This window comes from Rana temporaria, chromosome 13 (genome assembly GCF_905171775.1).
Source record: "Rana temporaria chromosome 13, aRanTem1.1, whole genome shotgun sequence".
NCBI lineage: Eukaryota > Metazoa > Chordata > Amphibia > Anura > Ranidae > Rana > Rana temporaria.
Genome location: NC_053501.1, coordinates 15,836,342 through 15,856,932, shown reverse-complemented (window position 1 = coordinate 15,856,932; position 20,591 = coordinate 15,836,342). Strand labels below are relative to the sequence as shown.

The 20,591-nt window shown below is 46.9% G+C and overlaps 1 protein-coding gene across 1 annotated transcript; it reads left to right on the top strand.

Annotated features, from left to right (window-relative positions):
• Window positions 1-2,674: 2,674 nt before the first annotated feature.
• NGB (neuroglobin) lies at window positions 2,675-18,981 on the top strand. Its single transcript, XM_040332189.1, has 4 exons — window positions 2,675-3,038; window positions 14,537-14,648; window positions 16,540-16,659; window positions 17,993-18,981. The coding sequence occupies exons 1-4, from the start codon at window positions 2,935-2,937 to the stop codon at window positions 18,137-18,139; spliced, it is 483 nt and encodes a 160-aa protein (XP_040188123.1). The 5' UTR covers window positions 2,675-2,934; the 3' UTR covers window positions 18,140-18,981.
• Window positions 18,982-20,591: the final 1,610 nt, after the last annotated feature.

Genomic DNA, 20,591 nt, shown 5'->3' with positions numbered 1-20,591 from the left:
TAATCCTCTGCATGTTACATGGGAGTTTCATGTTCCTTTACATGTTACATGGAAGTCACACTTTCCTTTGCATGTGGCTTGTTGCTCTGTAGGCTACATGATTCGGTTGTCTCGTGTTCCTCTGCATGTAACATACATGAGAAACATGGTCTCTGCATACTAGGGAGTAACTTGTTGTTTTTTTGCATGTCGCACAGTTGCTTAATATATTTCTGCATGTTACAAGGGAGTCACATAATCCTCTGCATGTTACATGGAAGTTTCATGTTCCTTTACATGTTACATGAGAGTCACACTTTCCTCTGCATGTGGCTTGTTGCTCTGTAGGTTATATGGTTTGGTTGTCTTGGGTTCCTCTGCATGTAACACAGGAGTCGCAAGTTCCTCTGCATGCTACATGGAAGTCATATGTTACATGGGAGCTGCATGTTTTTCTGCAAGATACATGGGAGTCCATGATTCAGAGCTATCACATGTTCCTCTGTATGTTACATGGCTGTCACGTGTTCCTCTATATGTCTCATTGCTGTTGCGTGTTTCTCTGCATACTCTGGATTTCACCAGCAATAATACAGCTTGAAGCTCACAGTCAGGCCCCGTACACACGACCGAGAAACTCGACGAGCAAAACATAGTTTTGCTCGTCGAGTTTCTTGTGAAGCCGCCGAGGATCTCGGCGAGCCAAATTTCCTCATTGAGTAACGAGGAAATAGAGAACATGTTCTCCATTTGGCACGACGAGATTCTCGTCGGTTTGCTCGGCCGAAAGTGTACACACGGCCGGGTTTCTCGGCAGAATGCAGCTCCGACCGAGGTTCTGGCTGAATTATGCCGAGAAACTCGGTCGTGTGTACGGGGCCTCACCGTGTACTGGGTGATGTACGTCTGCAGCCCAGATAGTTTTCGGCACGTCTGTAAATCCATTGAAGAAAATATCACTTGAAGTTTTGAACTCCTGAAGAAAGCAGAAAACAAAGGATATATAACGGCTCCTCTGTAGCATCTCATCAATAGAACATCAAACTGCATAAAGGCCATTAAAGGGTTTTTTTATAATGAGTTACAGTAATGGGTGGGGGGGCATGTGTTGGAGGGTATGGTGGTGGTGAGGGGGAGGAGCATTTGTCTTGGAAGGAGGGGCATTTGTGTTGGAGTTGTGGTGGTGGTGAGGTGGGAGAGAGGGGCATTTGTGTTGGAGGTATGGTGGTGGGAAGGAGGGGCATTTGTGTTGGAGTTGTGGTGGTGGTAGTGAGGTGTGGTTGGGACAAAGGGGCATTTGTGTTGGAGGTATGATGGTGGTGAGGCGTAGGTGGGAGGGAGGGGCATTTGTGTTGGAGGCGTGGTGGTGGTAGTGAGGTGTGGTTGGGACAAAGGGGCATTTGTGTTGGAGGTATGATGGTGGTGAGGCGTAGGTGGGAGGGAGGGGCATTTGTGTTGGAGGCGTGGTGGTGAAGCAGTGGGAGGGAAGGGGTATTTGTGTTGGAGATATAATGGTGGTGGCGAAGCGGTGGGAAGGAGGGGGTATTTCTGTTGGAGGTATGATGGTGGTGAGGCGTGGGTGGGAGGGAGGGGCATTTGTGTTGGAGGCGTGGTGGTGAAGCAGAGGGAGGGAGGGGTATTTGTGTTGGAGGTATGATGGTGGTGAGGCGTAGGTGGGAGGGAGGGGCATTTGTGTTGGAGGCGTGGTGGTGGTAGTGAGGTGTGGTTGGGACAAAGGGGCATTTGTGTTGGAGGTATGATGGTGGTGAGGCGTAGGTGGGAGGGAGGGGCATTTGTGTTGGAGGCGTGGTGGTGAAGCAGTGGGAGGGAAGGGGTATTTGTGTTGGAGATATAATGGTGGTGGCGAAGCGGTGGGAGGGGTATTTCTGTTGGAGGTATGATGGTGGTGAGGCGTGGGTGGGAGGGAGGGGCATTTGTGTTGGAGGGGTGGTGGTGAAGCAGTGGGAGGGAGGGGCATTTGTGTTGGAAGTATGATGGTGGTGGCGAAGCGGTGGGAAGGAGGGGGTATTTCTGTTGGAGGTATGATGGTGGTGAGGCGTGGGTGGAAAGGAGGGGCGTGTTGGAGGTGTGGTAGTGAAGCAGTGGGAGGGAAGGGGTATTTGTGTTGGCGGTATGATGGTGGTGGTGAGGCATGAGTGGGAGGGAGGTGGTATTTGTGTTGGAGGTGAGGCGTGGGTGGGAGGGAGGGGTATTTGTGTTGGAGGTGAGGCGTGGGTGGGAGGGAGGGGTATTTGTGTTGGAGGTGAGGCGTGGGTGGGAGGGAGGGGTATTTGTGTTGGAGGTGTGGTGGTGAGGCGTGGGTGGGAGGGAGGGATATTTGTGTTGGTGGTGAGGCGTAGGTGGTGAGGCGTGGGGTATTTGTGTTGGAGGTATGATGGTGGTGGTGAAGCGGTGGGAGGGAGGGGTATTTGTGTTGGAGGTATGATGGTGGTGGTGAAGCGGTGGGAGGGAGGGGCATTTGTGTTGGAGGTATAGTGGTGAGGTGGGCTGTGTGGCAGGTATAGTGGGGAAAGGGGGGCTGTGTTGGAGGTACAGTGTGGTAGGGGAGCACCATTAGTGTAATTAATGTAGCTACTAGTGATCCATATTCTGTATTGGAATGTAACACTGGGATGTGATGGGTTAATAATGTTGTTTTCTTCTCCCAGCAGGAGTCGGGAACATCTGGGAAAACAGATCCCGGAGTCTATGGAGGATGCTGTGCCTTTAAGCGGAGTGCTGGATGTGGGGGAGGGGTCGGAGAGGCTTTAAATGCTGGAAGAGCTGACAGTCCCTCACACCAAACCGAGATGAGTGAATAAAGCAGATCTACAAAACTGAGAGATCTCTTTCTGTGCCATGCTGACCATCCTGTGGCATCAATAAAGCTGGGCACTGCCCACTACACGACCACCCCAGAGGACTGTAGAGAGGGGGGGCACCGAGCCGAGGAACATGGAGAAAGAGACGCTTACAGAACCCCAGAAAGTGCTGATCCGGGACAGCTGGCAGATAGTGAGCCAGGACCAGTTACACCATGGCACCGTGCTGTTCACCAGGTGAGCCTGGCATTGGACTGAAAGGGAGACTGGCAAGCGTGTTACTATAAGGGGAAACTGACACTGGGCACTGTTCTATAAGGGGAGGCTGAACCTGTGTATTGTACTATAGGGGTATACTGGACCTGGACACTGGACTATAGGAGGCGGCGGAACACATGCATTGTACTATAGGGGTAAACTGGACCTGGGCACTGGATTATAAGGTGAGGCTGAAACTGCACACCATACTATAGGGGTAGGTTGGCATTGGGCACTGTAATATAGAAGACAGGACCCAGGTGCTATACCATAGGGGGCGGCTGGCAGTGGGTGCTGTACTATAGGACCTGGGAACTATACTATAGGGGGAGGCTGGAAAGAAAGCTGTTCTATATGGAGAAGTTGCCATTGAACCCTGTAATTTATAAGGAGAATGCCACCAGGCACTGTACCTTTTAGAGGGTAAACTGGTACTGGGCACTATAATATAATGAGAGTCTGAAACCACGCATTGTAGTATAGGGGTAGCCTTTACTTTGTACTATTCTATAAGGTAAGGGTGAAACGACATGCTATACTATAGGAGAAGGTTGGCATTGGGTACTGTACTATGAGAGGGAGACATGACCCAGGTGCTATACTATAGGGGGCAGCTGGCAGTGGGTACTGTACTGTACGGGGAAGACTGGACTTGGGAACTATACTGTAGATGAAGGCTGGGACAGAGCTGCTCTATATTGGGAGGATGGCACTGGGTCATGTACTATAGAAGGGGACTGGCACTGGGCACTCTACCTTAAGGATAAATTGGTACTGGGCACTATATTATAATGAGAGGCTAAAACCATGCATTGTAGTATAGGGGTAGCTTCTACTTTGCACTATTCTATAAGGTAAGGGTGAAACTGCATTCTGTACTAAGGGAGAAGGCTGGCATTGGGCACTGTACTGTAAGAGGGATACGGGACCTAGGGGGCAGTTGGCACTTGCCAGTAAGTGCTGTACTATAGGGAAAGACTGGAACTAGGAACTCTACTGTAGGGGAAGTCTGGGACAGAGAGATGTTCTATAAGAGGGATGATGGCACTGGGTACTATAGAGGGAGACTGGTACCAGGCACTGTACTGTGGGTGAAACTGGCACTGCGCAATATACGTTAGACAGAGGCTAACACCATAAGTTGTACTATACTGGGAGAATGGCAGGCACCGGGTTACATAGCCAGGCTGAAAAAAGACACAAGTCCATCATGTTCAGCCAAAAAAACAACATACAATCCCATATACACAATCCTTCACCCACAGTTGATCCAGAGGAAGGCGAAAAACCCCAGCAGATCCAATTTGCTACAGCAGGGGAAAATTCCTTCCTGATCCCCCGAGAGGCAATTGGATTTTCCCCGGATCAACTTTACCTATAAATGTTAGTACCCAGTTATATTATGTACATTCAGGAAAGTATCCAGACCTTTCTTAAAGCAATCTACTGAGCTGGCCAGAACCACCTCTGGAGGGAGTCTGTTCCACATTTTCACAGCTCTTACTGTGGAGAAACCTTTCCGTATTTGGTGATTAAATCTTTTTTCCTCCAGATGTAAAGAGTGCCCACTTGTCCTCTGTGATGACCTTAAAGTGAATAACTCAACACCAAGTTCACTATATGGACCCCTTAAATATTTGTACATGTTGATCACCCCCCCCCCTTAATCTCCTCTTCTCAAGAGAGAATATATTCAGTTCCTCTAATCTCTCCTCATAGCTGAGCTCCTCCATGCCTCTTATCAGTTTGGTTGCTCTTCTCTGCACTTTCTCCAGTTCCCCGATATCCTTTTTGAGAACTGGGGCCCAAAACTGAACTGCATATTCCAGATGAGGACTTACTAATGATTTGTACAGGGGGGGCAAAATGATATCTCTCTCTCTGGAGTCCATACCTCTCTTATACAAGAAAGGACTTTGCTCGCTTTGGAAACCGCAGCTTGGCATTGCATGCCATTATTGAGCTTATGATCTACCAGAACCCCCAAATCCTTATTCGCTACGGATCCCTCCAGTTGTACCCCCCCCCCCCCTTAGTATGTATGATGCATATTCTTAGCCCCCAAGTGCATAACTTTACATTTATCAACATTAAACCTCGTTTGCCACTTAGTCGCCCAATTAGACAGAGCATTGAGGTCGGCTTGTAAATTGGAGACATCCTGTAAGGACGTTATTCCACGGCATAGCTTGGTGTCATCTGCAAAGACAGAAATGTTACTTTAATCCCAGACCCAATATCATTTATTAAGATATAAATAGTAAGTGTCCCAACACTGAACCTTGGGGTACACCACTGATAACACTGATCCTTGGGGTACACCACTGATAACACTGAACCTTGGGGTACACCACTGATAACACTGACCCTTGGGGTTCACCACTGATAACACTGAACCTTGGGGTACACCACTGATAACACTGAACCTTGGGGTACACCACTGATAACACTGATCCTTGGGGTATAACACTGATCCTTGGGGTATACCACTGATGACACTGTTCCTTGGGGTACACCACTGATAACACTGAACCTTGGGGTACACCACTGATAACACTGATCCTTGGGGTATAACACTGATCCTTGGGGTACACCACTGATAACACTGATCCTTGGGGTACACCACTGATAACACTGATCCTTGGGGTACACCACTGATAACACTGAACCTTGGGGTACACCACTGATAACACTGAACCTTGGGGTTCACCACTGATAACACTGAACCTTGGGGTTCGCCACTGATAACACTGATCCTTGGGGTATAACACTGATCCTTGGGGTACACCACTGATAACACTGATCCTTGGGGTACACCACTGATAACACTGATCCTTGGGGTATAACACTGAACCTTTGGTTACACCACTGATAACACTGAACCTTGGGGTACACCACTGATAACACTGATCCTTGGGGTATAACACTGATCCTTGGGGTACACCACTGATAACACTGATCCTTGGGGTACACCACTGATAACACTGATCCTTGGGGTACACCACTGATAACACTGAACCTTGGGGTACACCACTGATAACACTGATCCTTGGGGTACACCACTGATAACACTGATCCTTGGGGTATAACACTGAACCTTTGGTTACACCACTGATAACACTGAACCTTGGGGTACACCACTGATAACACTGATCCTTGGGGTATAACACTGATCCTTGGGGTACACCACTGATAACACTGAACCTTGGGGTACACCACTGATAACACTGATCCTTGGGGTACACCACTGATAACACTGATCCTTGGGGTATAACACTGAACCTTTGGTTACACCACTGATAACACTGAACCTTGGGGTACACCACTGATAACACTGATCCTTGGGGTACACCACTGATAACACTGAACCTTGGGGTACACCACTGATAACCCTGAACCTTGGGGTACGCCACTGATAACACTGAACCTTGGGGTACGCCACTGATAACACTGATCCTTGGGGTATACCACTGATAACACTGAACCTTGGGGTACGCCACTGATAACACTGAACCTTGGGGTACACCACTGATAACACTGAACCTTGGGGTACACCACTGATAACACTGAACCTTGGGGTACACCACTGATAACACTGATCCTTGGGGTACGCCACTGATAACACTGAACCTTGGGGTACGCCACTGATAACACTGATCCTTGGGGTATACCACTGATAACACTGAACCTTGGGGTACGCCACTGATAACACTGAACCTTGGGGTACACCACTGATAACACTGAACCTTGGGGTACACCACTGATAACACTGAACCTTGGGGTACACCACTGATAACACTGATCCTTGGGGTACACCACTGATAACACTGAACCTTGGGGTACACCACTGATAACACTGATCCTTGGGGTACACCACTGATAACACTGATCCTTGGGGTACACCACTGATAACACTGATCCTTGGGGTACACCACTGATATCACTGATCCTTGGGGTACACCACTGATATCACTGATCCTTGGGGTACACCACTGATAACACTGAACCTTGGGGTTTGCCACTGATATCACTGATCCTTGGGGTACACCACTGATAACACTGAACCTTGGGGTACACCACTGATAACACTGAACCTTGGGGTACACCACTGATAACACTGAACCTTGGGGTACACCACTGATAACCTTGGACCATTCAGAGTAAGAATCATTAACCACGACTCTCTGAATTCTGTCTTTTAGCCAGTTTTCTATCCATTTACAAACTGATATTTCCAATCCTGTAGACCTTACCTTACACATGAGCCGTGTGTGGGGAACTGTATTGAACACTTTTGCAAAATCCAAGTATACCACGTGCTGTATTATAGAGGAAGAATGGTACCAAGCGTGGTACTATAGGTGAAGGCTGGCATCGGAAGTTATACTATACGGGGAGGTATATACCCCCCCCCCCATAGCATACTATGGGGGGGGGGGTAGCACTGAGTTTAAAGTGGCAGCAGTGGAATATATAACGGCAAACACTTTTCCGGTGTGGGGGCTTAATAAGGACCTATAGGCTGTGGGCATAGCATTGGCATGCCCCAGATGTGATTCTCAGTGATGACTCCTTGCCTTGACCTCCATCGCTCCGACATCCCAGGGCAGTGATGGGGCTCTGCACCCCAATGCAGGAGCTCTGCACCTCATCCAATAAATATGCACAGTGGGGGATTTCCTCAATCTGTGTGTAGTCATTGTGTGATCATTGTGTGGTCATTGTGTGATCATTGTGTAGTCATTGTGTGATCATTATGTAGTCATTGTGTGTGATCATTGTGTGTGATCATTGTGTGTGATCATTGTGTGTGATCATTGTGTGATCATTGTGTGATCATTGTGTGTAGTCATTGTGTGATCATTGTGTGTGGTCATTGTGTGTAGTCATTGTGTGTGGTCATTGTGTGTGGTCATTGTGTGTGGTCATTGTGTGATCATTGTGTGTGGTCATTGTGTGATCATTGTGTGTGGTCATTGTGTGATCATTGTGTGTGGTCATTGTGTGATCATTGTGTGTGGTCATTGTGTGATCATTGTGTGTGGTCATTGTGTGATCATTGTGTGTGATCATTGTGTGGTCAGGTTGTCCACAAAGCCCCCATCATGCTGCTGATGACACTTTATATGACTTATGATTCAGCTGCTATTATGGGAGGTCCAGAGCTCCTTCAATTCACCCGTTCCATCAGACCGGGACCTCCACTGAGATCCGCCGGGAATGACCGATGGCGGGAGACTCGCAGGGTTTCATCATCTGGTGAAAGTGAGAAAGTTCAGCTGTGCTGCGTGTGGTCCGGGTATCGCTGTCCAATCAGAGGGAGGAAAATATATATTTTTGTAGTGTTATGCATTTTTTGCCAGAGGCATTGGCCAGTGCTGGGGTGCTGGGAATTGTAGTTCTACAATGCCGGGGAGGGGGTGTTGTATTTTCTCTTTCGTTCATAGACGGACACAGCCTTCATTGACCTTAGGGTTATGCTTCTTCCTACCAGGAGATGATGTGCTAGCTGTGATGTCAATGAAGGCTGTGTCCGTCTATGAACTCAGAGAAATGGATTTTACGGTGAGTACAAAAATCCTTTTTTTAAAGAGTAGAGGGGATGCTGGAACTTGTAGTTCTACAGGGACTGGAAAGGCAGCTGCAGAGATATGGTGGGTGTGTACATATGGTTAAGATCCTATTGGAAGATGCCGAGACTTGTAATGATACAGAGACACGAGATAAACCTGTGGGGCATGCTGGGATTTGTAGTACTACAGAGACAGACAATACTCCAGTGGACATGCTGGGAGTTGTAATACTGCAGTGGGCATACTGGGATTTGTAGTTCTACAGAGACAGAAAAATACTGCAGGGGACATCCTGGGATTTGTAGTACTACAGAGACAGAAAATTCTGCAGGGGACATCCTGGGATTTGTAGTACTACAGAGACAGAAAATACTGCAGGGGACATACTGGGATTTGTAGTACTACAGAGACAGAAAATACTGCAGGGGACATTCTGGGATTTGTAGTACTACAGAGACAGAAAAATACTGCAGGGGACATACTGGGATTTGTAGTTCTACAAAAACGGAAAAATACTGCAGGGGGCATTCTGGGATTTGTAGTTCTACAGAGACAGAAAATACTGCAGGGGGCATTCTGGGATTTGTAGTTCTACAGAGACAGAAAATACTGCAGGGGGCATTCTGGGATTTGTAGTACGACATGGCATGGGGTATACAGGCACTATACAGTCATATGTGTTTTTTCCTCATTCACTTGATATTCAGTTCTTTTGGAAAATATTCGGTCAGATCGCGTTTTATTAATTTTCTTGGTAAAAAGTGAACACTGTGGGGGAGATTTACTAAAACTGAATCTGGTGCAGCTGTGCATGGTAACCAATCGGCTTCTGACTTCAGCTTGTTCAGTTAAGCTTTGACAATGAAGCTGATTGGTTACCATGCACCATTAATATTCAAATCAAACCATGTCTCAATGCTTTATTTTGTTGAGAAATTACTTTGAAAAACAACCCCCCCAGCATTTCTGGCCATGGCCATCTTGAGTAAGGGCAATTAATTCATGTAGCATTTACTTCCTGGAATCCATCTGCCCTTAGCTAAGACATGCATGCAGGAGAGTGTGCTTAGTAGAGAAAACCTCTCCTCCTCCTATCCTCCCCTTCTGAAGAGATGTATGGCATCTTCTGCTTAGGCAAGAAACCAGGAAGTAACTGAAGAAATGTAAAAAAGCAAGTTTAAAACAAACAAATATGATATACTTTCCTATCTATTTACTAATGCTCGCAGCTTGATGTTCAAAAATAATCAATGTTAATTGGGAGGGTGAAGTTCCACTTTAACTACCAGCATGTCTTTGGAGTGTGAGAAGAAACCAGAGTACCCGGAGGAAACCCACACAGGCACAGGGAAAACATGCAAACTCCATGCAATATAATAAATGCTTTCTTTAGTGTTTAACGCCCGCCGCACGACTATTTACGTCCGCAAAATGGCACGGACAGGCAGAAGGGCGTACAGGTACGTCCTTGCCTTCTAGCGGGTGGGGGGTCCAATCGGGACCCCCTCCGCTGCGTGCGGATTCCCGCGGGGAGCGATCCGGGACGACGGCACGGCTATTTGTTTATAGCCGCTCCGTCGCGATCGCTCCCCAGAGCTGAAGAACGGGGAGAGCCGTATGTAAACACGGCTTCCCCGTGCTTCACTGTGGCGGCGTATCGATCGTGTGATCCCTTTTATTAGGGAGACTCGATCGATGATGTCAGTCCTACAGCCACACCCCCCTACAGTTGTAAACACACACTAGGTGAACCCTAACTCCTACAGCGCCCCCTGTGGTTAACTCCCAAACTGCAATTGTCATTTTCACAATAAACAATGCAATTTAAATGCATTTTTTGCTGTGAAAATGACAATGGTCCCAAAAATGTGTCAAAATTGTCCGAAGTGTCCGCCATAATGTCGCAGTCACGAAAAAAATCGCTGATCGCCGCCAATAGTAGTAAAAAAAATAAAAATAATAAAAATTTAAAAAAACTATCCCCTATTTTGTAAACGCTATAAATTTTGCGCAAACCAAATCGATAAACACTTATTGCGATTTTTTTTTTTTACCAAAAATAGGTAGAAGAATACGTATCGGCCTAAACTGAGGAAAAAAAATGTTTTTATATATGTTTTTGGGGGATATTTATTATAGCAAAAAGTAAAAAATATTGAATTTTTTTTCAAAATTGTCGCTCTATTTTTGTTTATAGCGCAAAAAATAAAAACCGCAGAGGTGATCAAATACCACCAAAAGAAAGCTCTATTTGTGGGAAAAAAAGACACCAAATTTGTTTGGGAGCCACGTCGCACGACCGCGCAATTGTCTGTTAAAGTGACGCAGTGCCGAATTGTAAAAATGCCTTTGGGCATTTAGCAGCATATTGGTCCGGGGCTTAAGTGGTTAATACAGATTTAATGGAAAACCAAATGCTGGGGTCCCACGCATGCTGCCATTGTATGAATGAACACTGTGAATTTTGCATATTATAATTCAGAAATTCTTCATCGATCAGTCTGACAGAATAAGAAGCGTTGTTGAGGAGCTGCTCAGAGGTGTAACCGTTCAGTTCTTAGACTTTACTAAGACCAAAGGGTGGCAGTGACAGAAAAGATTTATTGTTTAGACTGATGAGGGTCAAGGGAATTGTGATCCCTGCAATTACTCGAATAGTGGCCAGATTCAGGTTAAGTATTCTAAACCTGCCGGGTATCCAGAATCAAGAGAGGAGTTCTGATCTAGGCAATGGCTCCAATGGTGGCCAGACTTGGGACTAGAATTCTGATCTTGGCAATGAATCCAATGGTGGCCAGACTCTGGACAGGAATTTTGATCTTGGGAATGGCTCCAATGGTGGCCAGACTTGGGACTAGAATTCTGATCTTGGCAATGACTTCAATAGTGGCCAGACTCGGGACAAGAATTCTGATCTTGGCAATGGCTCCAATGGTGGCCAGACTCGGGACAAGAATTCCGATCTTGGCAATGGCTCCAATGGTGGCCAGACTCGGGACAAGAATTTTGATCTTGGCAGTGGCTCCAATAGTGGCCAGACTCGGGACAAGAATTCCGATCTTGGCAATGACTCCAATGGTGGCCAGACTCGGGACAAGAATTCCGATCCTGGCAATGGCTCCAGTGCTGACCAGCCTCATGACAGGAATTTTGATCTTGGCAATGAATCCAATGGTGGCCAGACTCTGGACAGGAATTTTGATCTTGGGAATGGCTCCAATGGTGGCCAGACTCGGGACAAGAATTCTGATCTTGGCAGTGGCTCCAGTGCTGGCCAGACTTGGGACAGGAATTTTGATCTTGGCAATGACTCCAATGGTGGCCAGACTCGGGACAGGAATTTTGATCTTGGCAATGACTCCAAAGGTGGCCAGACTGGGGACAGGAATTTTGATCTTGGCAATGACTCCAAAGGTGGCCAGACTCGGGACAGGAATTTTGATCTTGGGAATGGCTCCAATGGTGGCCAGACTGGGGACAGGAATTTTGATCTTGGCAATGAATCCAATGGTGGCCAGACTTAGGACAAGAATTCAGATCTTGGCAATGGCTCCAATAGTGGCCAGACTCGGGACAAGAATTCTGATCTTGGCAATGGCTCCAATGGTGGCCAGACTCGGGACAAGAATTTTGATCTTGGCAGTGGCTCCAATAGTGGCCAGACTCGGGACAAGAATTCCGATCTTGGCAATGACTCCAATGGTGGCCAGACTCGGGACAAGAATTTTGATCTTGGCAATGGCTCCAATGGTGGCCAGACTCGGGACAAGAATTTTGATCTTGGCAGTGGCTCCAATAGTGGCCAGACTCGGGACAAGAATTCCGATCTTGGCAATGACTCCAATGGTGGCCAGACTCGGGACAAGAATTCCGATCCTGGCAATGGCTCCAATGCTGACCAGCCTCATGACAGGAATTTTGATCTTGGCAATGACTCCAAAGGTGGCCAGACTGGGGACAGGAATTTTGATCTTGGCAATGACTCCAAAGGTGGCCAGACTGGGGACAGGAATTTTGATCTTGGCAATGATTTTAAAGGTGGCCAGACTCGGGACAGGAATTTTGATCTTGGGAATGGCTCCAATGGTGGCCAGACTCGGCACAAGAATTCTTATCTTGGTAATGGTCGCCAGACTCGGGACATGAATTCTGATCTTGGCGGTGGCGCCAACAATGGCCAGACTTGCATATAATACTATTATGAAGAAAGAAAATAATTCTTTTAGCCAGACTTTGGACAAAAATTCTGATCCTGTTAATGGGTTCATTGGTGGTCAGGAATTCTAAATTCTTTGATGGTTCTGGTGTGGTCAGACTCAGAAAGAAGATATCAAACTGGGAATTCTCATTCTGATAGGAGCCGTGAATCAGATCAGAATTCCTGTTCTAAGTCTGACGAAACTGATGAAGAAAAGACTCCACTCTGAAATGACACCTATTACCAGCAACAAGGCTAGGGACATGAACCTCATTGAAAAAGGAAGAAATCTGGCTTTTCATGCACCACACAAGTTATAAATCGAATTTAAGTTTTTATATAGTCATTGGAACCTCTCCAGGGTAAACAGAATGTGTTTACTTTAGAGCACAGGTGTCAAACACAAGGCCTGCGGGCCGAATCTGGCCCTCCAGGCCACTTCATGTGGCCCTCACACCTCTCCTGCAGCTGCAGGAGATCTCCAGCCCTCCACTGGTCCTCCTCCAGACCCTTACTTTCTGCTTTCAAGCAATGCATCCAGCTTATTTTTGACTCCCTAGGTGAAACTTCATTTTGCCCCCCCCCCCCACCTGTGCTCCACCCATGAATCCACCCCCTTTGCCCAGCCCATGTATACCCCACGTTTTTAATGAAGTGCCTATCAAATGCAGCCCACCAGTGCCCATCAAATGCAGCCCACCAGTGCCCATCAAATGCAGCCTTTACCAGCGCCATAGGCGTGCGCAGGGGGGGTGCCAGGTCCCCCATGCACTAGTGCTATCCAGTGTATCATCCAGTGTACAGAAGTGTGCAGGGCAAATGGGACCCAAGGGAAGGGGGGCCCACTATGCCCTGTCACGCACTACATATCCAGAGTAATCCATATCTGCAGGTAATCCATATCTCTCTTACCCCATCCTCTCTCTCTCTCTCTCTCACCCCCCTCACCCTCCCCTCTCTCTTACCTCCCCTCACCCTCTCTCTCTCACCCCTCCCTCTGTCTCACACCACTCTCTTACCTCCTCTCTCTTTCTCTGACCCCCCCATCTTTCTCACCCCTCTCTCTTATCCAACTCTCTCACCCCCTCTCTCTCTCTCCCCTTCTTTTTCTCTCCCCTCCTCTCTCTCCCCCCTTCTTTTCTTCTCACTCCCTCTCTCTCCCCCTCTGTCAAATTCTGCCATAAAATGAAAACTCTTTACAAGAGTGTGTGTGTGTCTGAATGTATATGTGTATATATATATATATATATATATATATATATATATATATATATTACACACATACCCACACGCATGTGTTTGAGTTGTGGGGTGCACACCCTAATGCAATAGGCTGCGCACACCTATGACCAGCGCCCATCAATGCAGCCTACCAGCGCCCATCAATGCAGCCTACCAGCGCCCATCAATTAATGTTTGCTTGCTTCCAATTATTCGGGAGTCAGGACACAAACACAATCCTCCGCCACAGCTACGCTCTGACACTATGTACAAACGGAGCAGCGGCTGCTTGCTGATGCTGAGACTTAGTTGCTTATTGCAGAGAGAAGAGAGTAGGACCACCAGTGGCCGGGCGCCATAGGCAGCAGTGCGCCCTAGGCACTGCAGTCAGGGAATGGTCATGGATTTCTGCACCATATTATCAATTGATCTCAACCAAGTGTTGGAAATGTTCTTGTATCTGATGGTCTCTGGCTCTTTTGCAGGTTGTTCGAGTTGGAGCCGGACTTAGTCTTCCTCTTCCAGTACAATTCTGCACATTTCTCGACTGTCCGGGAATGTCTGAGCTCCAGTGAGTTCAGCGAACACATCCGCAAAGTGAGTAACTATCTTCTTGGTCCGATCCTCCAAGGTTGGTATCTCGCCATTTACATAAAAAGTTCATATTCCTTCTGGTCAGTCTAATGAGGACCAAAAGTTACTGAGCACCTCCACTCTTCACTGGACCTAGCTGCAGCCAGTCAGGCAGGCCCAATTTTAGAGCTTGGGGGGGGACCTTATACACAGAGGGCTAGATTCAGAAAGAATTTACGCCGTCGTATCTATTGATACGCCGCGTAAATTCAAATCTGCGCCGGCGTATCTTCTTTCTGTATTCAGAAAGCAAGATACGCCGAAATTTGGCTGAGATCCGACTGGCGTAAGTCTCTTATACCGTCGTATCTTAGTTGCATATTTACGCTGGCCGCTATGTGGCGCTTCCGTTGATTTACGCAAGGAATATGCTAATTAGGTAGATACACCGATTCACAAACGTACATACGCCCGGCGCATTTTTTTTACGTTGGGCTTTTTCCGGCATAAGGTTACTCCTGCTATATGAGGCGTACGCAATGTTAAGTATGGACGTCGTTCCCGCGTCGAATTTTTAAAATTTTACGTCGTTTGCGTAAGTCGTTCGCGAATAGGGCTGTACGTAAGTTACGTTCACGTCTAAAGCATTGACGATTTGCGGCGTAATTTCGAGCATGCGCACTGGGATTCTTTCACGAATGGCGCATGCGCCGTTCGTAAAAAAAACATCAAATACGTGGGGTCACAGTAAATTTAGATAAAACACGCCCGCATCATCCAAATTTGAATTAGGCGGGCTTACGCCGGACCACATACGCTACGCCGCCGTAACTTAGGGCGCAAGTTCTTTCTGAATACAGAACTTGCGCCCTAATTTACGGCGGCGTAACGTATCGGAGATGCGGAGATACGGCGGCGTAACGTATCGGAGATACGTTACGCCCGCACAACATTATGCAGGGCTATCTGAATCTAGCCCATTGTTGGTCTACACTCTCAATGACAGTCGCACATTTTTAAATGCATGACACAACGTCATTCTGAGGTCACACATGATGTCATAGTGCTCTATGTGTGGTTTGCTTAAAGCGGGGTTCCGGGCATAATTTTTTTCTTTTGCAAGCTAAAATGAATCACATTAAATAGTCCCTAAAACATATTAATAGCTCCCCAATCGTTCCAGAAATCATTGCAAACACTTGCCTTATATCCTCCAGCTCATGTTGTGGCTGTATCCATCATATGTGTGGGCATGTGAAGCCCAGTTCCTTTTTCTTCCTGGTTTTCAGGGAGAGGTGCATGCTGGGCGATTTTTTTTTTAGGCACAGTAATGCCCAGAGACTCCTGGGAGATGAGTGTCATAATTTCCCAGGAGGCAATGGGGTCTTAGGACAGGAAGTTGAACGAGGAACTAGGCAGATTACGAAAGATTTGCCTAGTAACAGCCAGATAGAAGTGAGTAAAAACAAAAAAAATATATATATATATATATATATTTTTTTTTTTTTACATTAAAGGCAAGCTGTTAATATAAAGTTCATTTTTAGGGTGGAACTCCGCTTTAAGGCGGCAAAAATGCATTTTTGAAAAAGGATACAATATACCAGTGCCAAGTTTTACAGATGATGGCCGGAAAAATATTACTTCCCAGGATACATTTATTAAAATAGAGTATGTTTTTTATTATACATTTTATATTATTTTAAATTTTTTTTTTTATATTGATTTCTATCATTTTTGTATAGTGGGGTAGCCCCTTCTGTCAGTTGCCCCTTTTGGCCCTGCAGTCAGATTTAGCTCTTCATCAGTGAAAGATTATTGGTTGGTTTTAATAGGTCACCCCTTTCCCCCACGTTTCCTTGTCAGATATGTGCTAGTGATGGTATCTTTTATTGCAGCTGTGCTTTCTTGTCAGGTTATGACTGTTATCGATGCCGCGGTGAGCAGCCTGGACTCGTTGTCATCTCTGGACGAATATCTGACCGGCCTGGGACGCAAACATCGCGCAACTGGCGTCAAGCTGGAATCGTTCAAGGTGGGAGGTGTTTGCTTATCACTTCCTGCTCTCAAGAGCTGACAATCCACAATGCACATGACCATTATTATCCAGCAAATGTCTTTTCATGATAACATACCAAAATCTTTAAATATATAATGAAATATTTCTAAAGGGCCCCAGAAAGGTGAAAATAGATCGGGCAGATTTTCAGGGAGGGCAGATTTCGGGGGAACATGGCCATAGAGACCACTCCAGACAGGGATGGTGGTCAGAGGACACCACAGCTGGGGCTGTTGCTCAAAGGGGTCACCCAAGAGGGACAGTTATCAGAGGTCAACTCAGAGTTGACCTTTCTGATCAAGGTCTCGCCCTGACAGGATGGTGGTCTTGGGTTATCCCAGGCGGGGCTGTTGGTCCAAAAGGCCCCTCCAAAGGGAGAGATGGTAGTCAGAGGGGTCACCCTGGGGAGGGATAGTGCTCAGAGAGATCACTCCAGGTGGGGCTGGTAGTCAGATGTTTCACTTCAGGCAGACCAGAGGGGTCACGGAATATGGGGGCAGTGGTCAGAAGGGTCAGATGTCACAAACAGGACTGGTCACCACAGGGGGTTCATTCCCAGAGGGTGTGATCAAAAGGGTCACCCTCACGTGTGCAAAGAGTGGTCAGGTGAGGCTTCCTGGGGGTCCAATTAGGTAACAAGTCTATCTTTTCCCACAAGCTGACAGTTGAAATGGCAGAGTGCATTTTAATTTCAAATAAATGTATTTTCATGATATAAGGCCAAAAACGTTAAATGTATGATTAGCTATTTCTAAAGACCCCCTAGAAAGGTGTAATTAGAGGGATGGAGCAGATAGTCGGGTCACCTTCCGGGAGGCATGGTCAGGTAGGTCACCCCAGACAGACATGGTGGTCACAGGTCACCCCAGGTGGGGCTGTTGAACAAAAGGGGTCATCCCAAGAAAAGACGACGGTCAAAGATGTCACCCCAGGCAAGTACAGTGGTCAGAGAGACCACCCCAGACATGCATAGTGGTCAGAAGTCACCCCAGGTACGGCTATTGGTCAAAGGGGTCACCCCAAAAAGGGACAGTGGTCAGAGAGGTCACCCCAGTTGGGGCTGATGGTCAGATAGGTCTATCTAGGTAGGGTCAGAGGGGTCAACTTAGGAGGGGGGGGGGTCAAAGAGGATACCCCAGGGGTTAGAGCAGTACAGTGGGGTCTCCATGCAGACTGAATTATTAGATTTAGGCTAAGTAGCTCTATCAGTTCTCACCCAGTGCAGTTGATGTCAGTTGAGAATCTCTACAGCAACTGGTGTAATGCCTGTTAGAAAGCGGAACTTCTAAGAGGTCTTTTATTTCTACAGACGGTGGGCGAGTCGCTGCTCTTTGCTCTGGAATCCGGTCTGGGAGAACTGTTCACACCAGAAGCCAGAGAAGCGTGGACTCAGTTGTACGCTGTAGTGGTGGGCGCCATGAGCCGTGGCTGGAACAGAGAACAGCAGAGTGAATGAAGGGAGTGCGTGGAGTGAAGGACAAGACCGCAATGAAGACCCTTCCATGGGTACCAGGCTTGGATTCTCATTGTTTGTGGAGCCTGTAGCGGAGGCGGCACTGTGTCACCATAGTGTGTACAGCGATGCGGCCTGTGTGTGCTCCTCGTTATGTCTGTGCCACGTTGTGTGTCCGTACTGTGTTGTGTCATTGTACAGTTTCTATATAGCGGTCTGTTCACACTACACCACTGTAAGCTGGACGTCTGGCACGGTGGGTGCCCGTTATGTGCCAATGCAGGAGGGGCGAGGCCAGCTCCATATTCACCGACGAATGTGCAGAATCTGCCAGGAAGAAACCACATATTCACTGGCCTCACCTCAGGAGGGTGCGGGGGACCAATCGCAAGTAAGGGCCACCCACAGCATCCAATCAGATATCAGTTGCCACCAAGGTCTGCTGCATTTCCGAACCTTTTATGGAGCTTTTCTGAGACTTTCTCTTCTAATTTCAATATTTTAATTTCAGTAACAAAAATCTAGTAACATTTTTATCATTTTAAATTTGTTATTTTATTCCGACATTTTTTAATTTTATGCTGGTTACCTCTGGCACAATCTTTTTTTACCAGCAGAAGGTTGACGTGAATGATGGTGATCACCTGGAAGGGTACTGGAGAGATCAGAAATGTGAAAGACAGCAAAGACATTGTCGATCTTTATTACTCGCCCCCCTTGTACCAGCAGTAGAAGAGGAGTGTCTGAAATGTGATTGGCTGCTGTGGGCCCCCTTGACATCTGGTCTCCTAAAGTTTGTTTGTGGCTGACATGCAGTTTATTGATCATTAAACTGGAAGATGTGATGGCTGTGCAGTTTATTGGGGGGATTCTGGAGGGAGGGGGTGTGTTAGGTAACACCAAAGGGGACATCCACTGTCAGGGAACGCCTTTGGGGGGCACAAGGTTTATCGGGTAACGGAGGTCAAGGGCCTGAGGTGTGTCGGTGAACATCCAAGGGGGCATGGTGCTGTGTTGGCATGGCGGAGAGGGGCATAAGGCTTGATGGAGGAGGCTGGAGAAGGTCATGCAGTGGTTTGGGGGACATTAGTGGGGCCTTGAGGTTTGTTGGAGGTGCTGTGCTATATATCAAGGATGGTGTGGGCAGCCCAGACTGAAGCCCAATACACACTATCAGTTTTCCTGCAGGTTTTTCTCTTTACCAAAACCATCTAATATATAGTTTTTTTTCACGTCGTTAAGGCCTACACACGACCATTTTTTACGACGTGAAAAATTAGAGCATGTTCTAAATTTTTAATGGCCATTTTTTACGTCGTGAACAATGCTCTGGAGCCCACACACAATCGTTTTTAATGACATAAAAAAAATACGTAATTATTTACAACCCGAAAAACGGTCGTGTGTACGCGGCATAAGAGTTTAAATTTGTATGCAATCAGGCAGGCCCTTGCACTACATGGTTTTGGTAAACCCGAAGAGGAAAACTGATCCAATTACCTTCCGACTATGCCTCAGCCACCAACCGGATTCAAGCTTCCACTTTACAGGTCTAATCCGTACTGAGGATCGCAATACAGTTCATATTTCAGTGATCGATAAGGCCTCTTCTGTCACCTCTGACAAGTGCCCTGCACTCATATCCTGGAGTCAGCAGCCGAAATATCATGAATGTGCAGCAATATACAGTCATAGGCAAAAATATTGGCACCGCTGCACTTCTGTCACATAATGCACCACTTCGCCTAGAAAATGCTGTAATTACAAATGTTTAGGAATTCTCACGTTTTATTTCATTTGTTTGTATTGGTGTGACACAAAAAGTGGCGAAACAAAAAGCCAAATCTGACACATTCCATGCAAAACTTCAGAAATGGACTGGACAAAATGATTGGCACTCTCAATTTCATATTTGGTAGTGCACGACTCTGGAAAAAATAACGAAAATCAATCGCTTCTTGTAACCATCAATGAGTTTCTTACACCTCTTTACTCAAATTGTGGATCACTCTTCTTTCGTAGTGCTCCAGGTCTTTCACATTGGAAGGGTTCCTCTTCCCAACTGCTGTTCTGAAATCTTTCCACAGGGGCTCTATGGGATTTAGATCTGGACTCATTGCTGGCCAGTACAGTACTCTGCAGCGCTTTGTCTTAAAGGGTTTGTTAACCCAAAAATATAAATACAATCCTGTTCCCTTAAAGCATGAATAACAGCACAGTGCTTGTGGTGTGTATTTTGGCCCCCTGTATCACCTAAAATACTTGGCTTATCCACCCAGTTTTTACCCTTCCCTCTGTACTCTGACCACGATATATCAGGGCTGCTGAGCCCTGAAACCGTGGTCAGAGTACATTCCTCCTTTATTCGCTGCCCTGCTCTTTGCAGCTCTCCTCTGTCTCCCTCCCCTCTCCCCTCCCTGCCTGTCGGCTCTCACTTGCGCCGCTCTACTGCTTC

Excerpts from the sequence above, each read along its gene's own strand:
- NGB (XM_040332189.1), top strand. The coding sequence starts at position 2,935 with ATGGAGAAAGAGACGCTTACAGAACCCCAGAAAGTGCTGATCCGGGAC. Across the intron at positions 3,039-14,536 it reads GGCACCGTGCTGTTCACCAG|GTTGTTCGAGTTGGAGCCGG; the intron begins GTGAGCCTGGCA and ends GCTCTTTTGCAG. Across the intron at positions 14,649-16,539 it reads TCAGCGAACACATCCGCAAA|GTTATGACTGTTATCGATGC; the intron begins GTGAGTAACTAT and ends CTTTCTTGTCAG.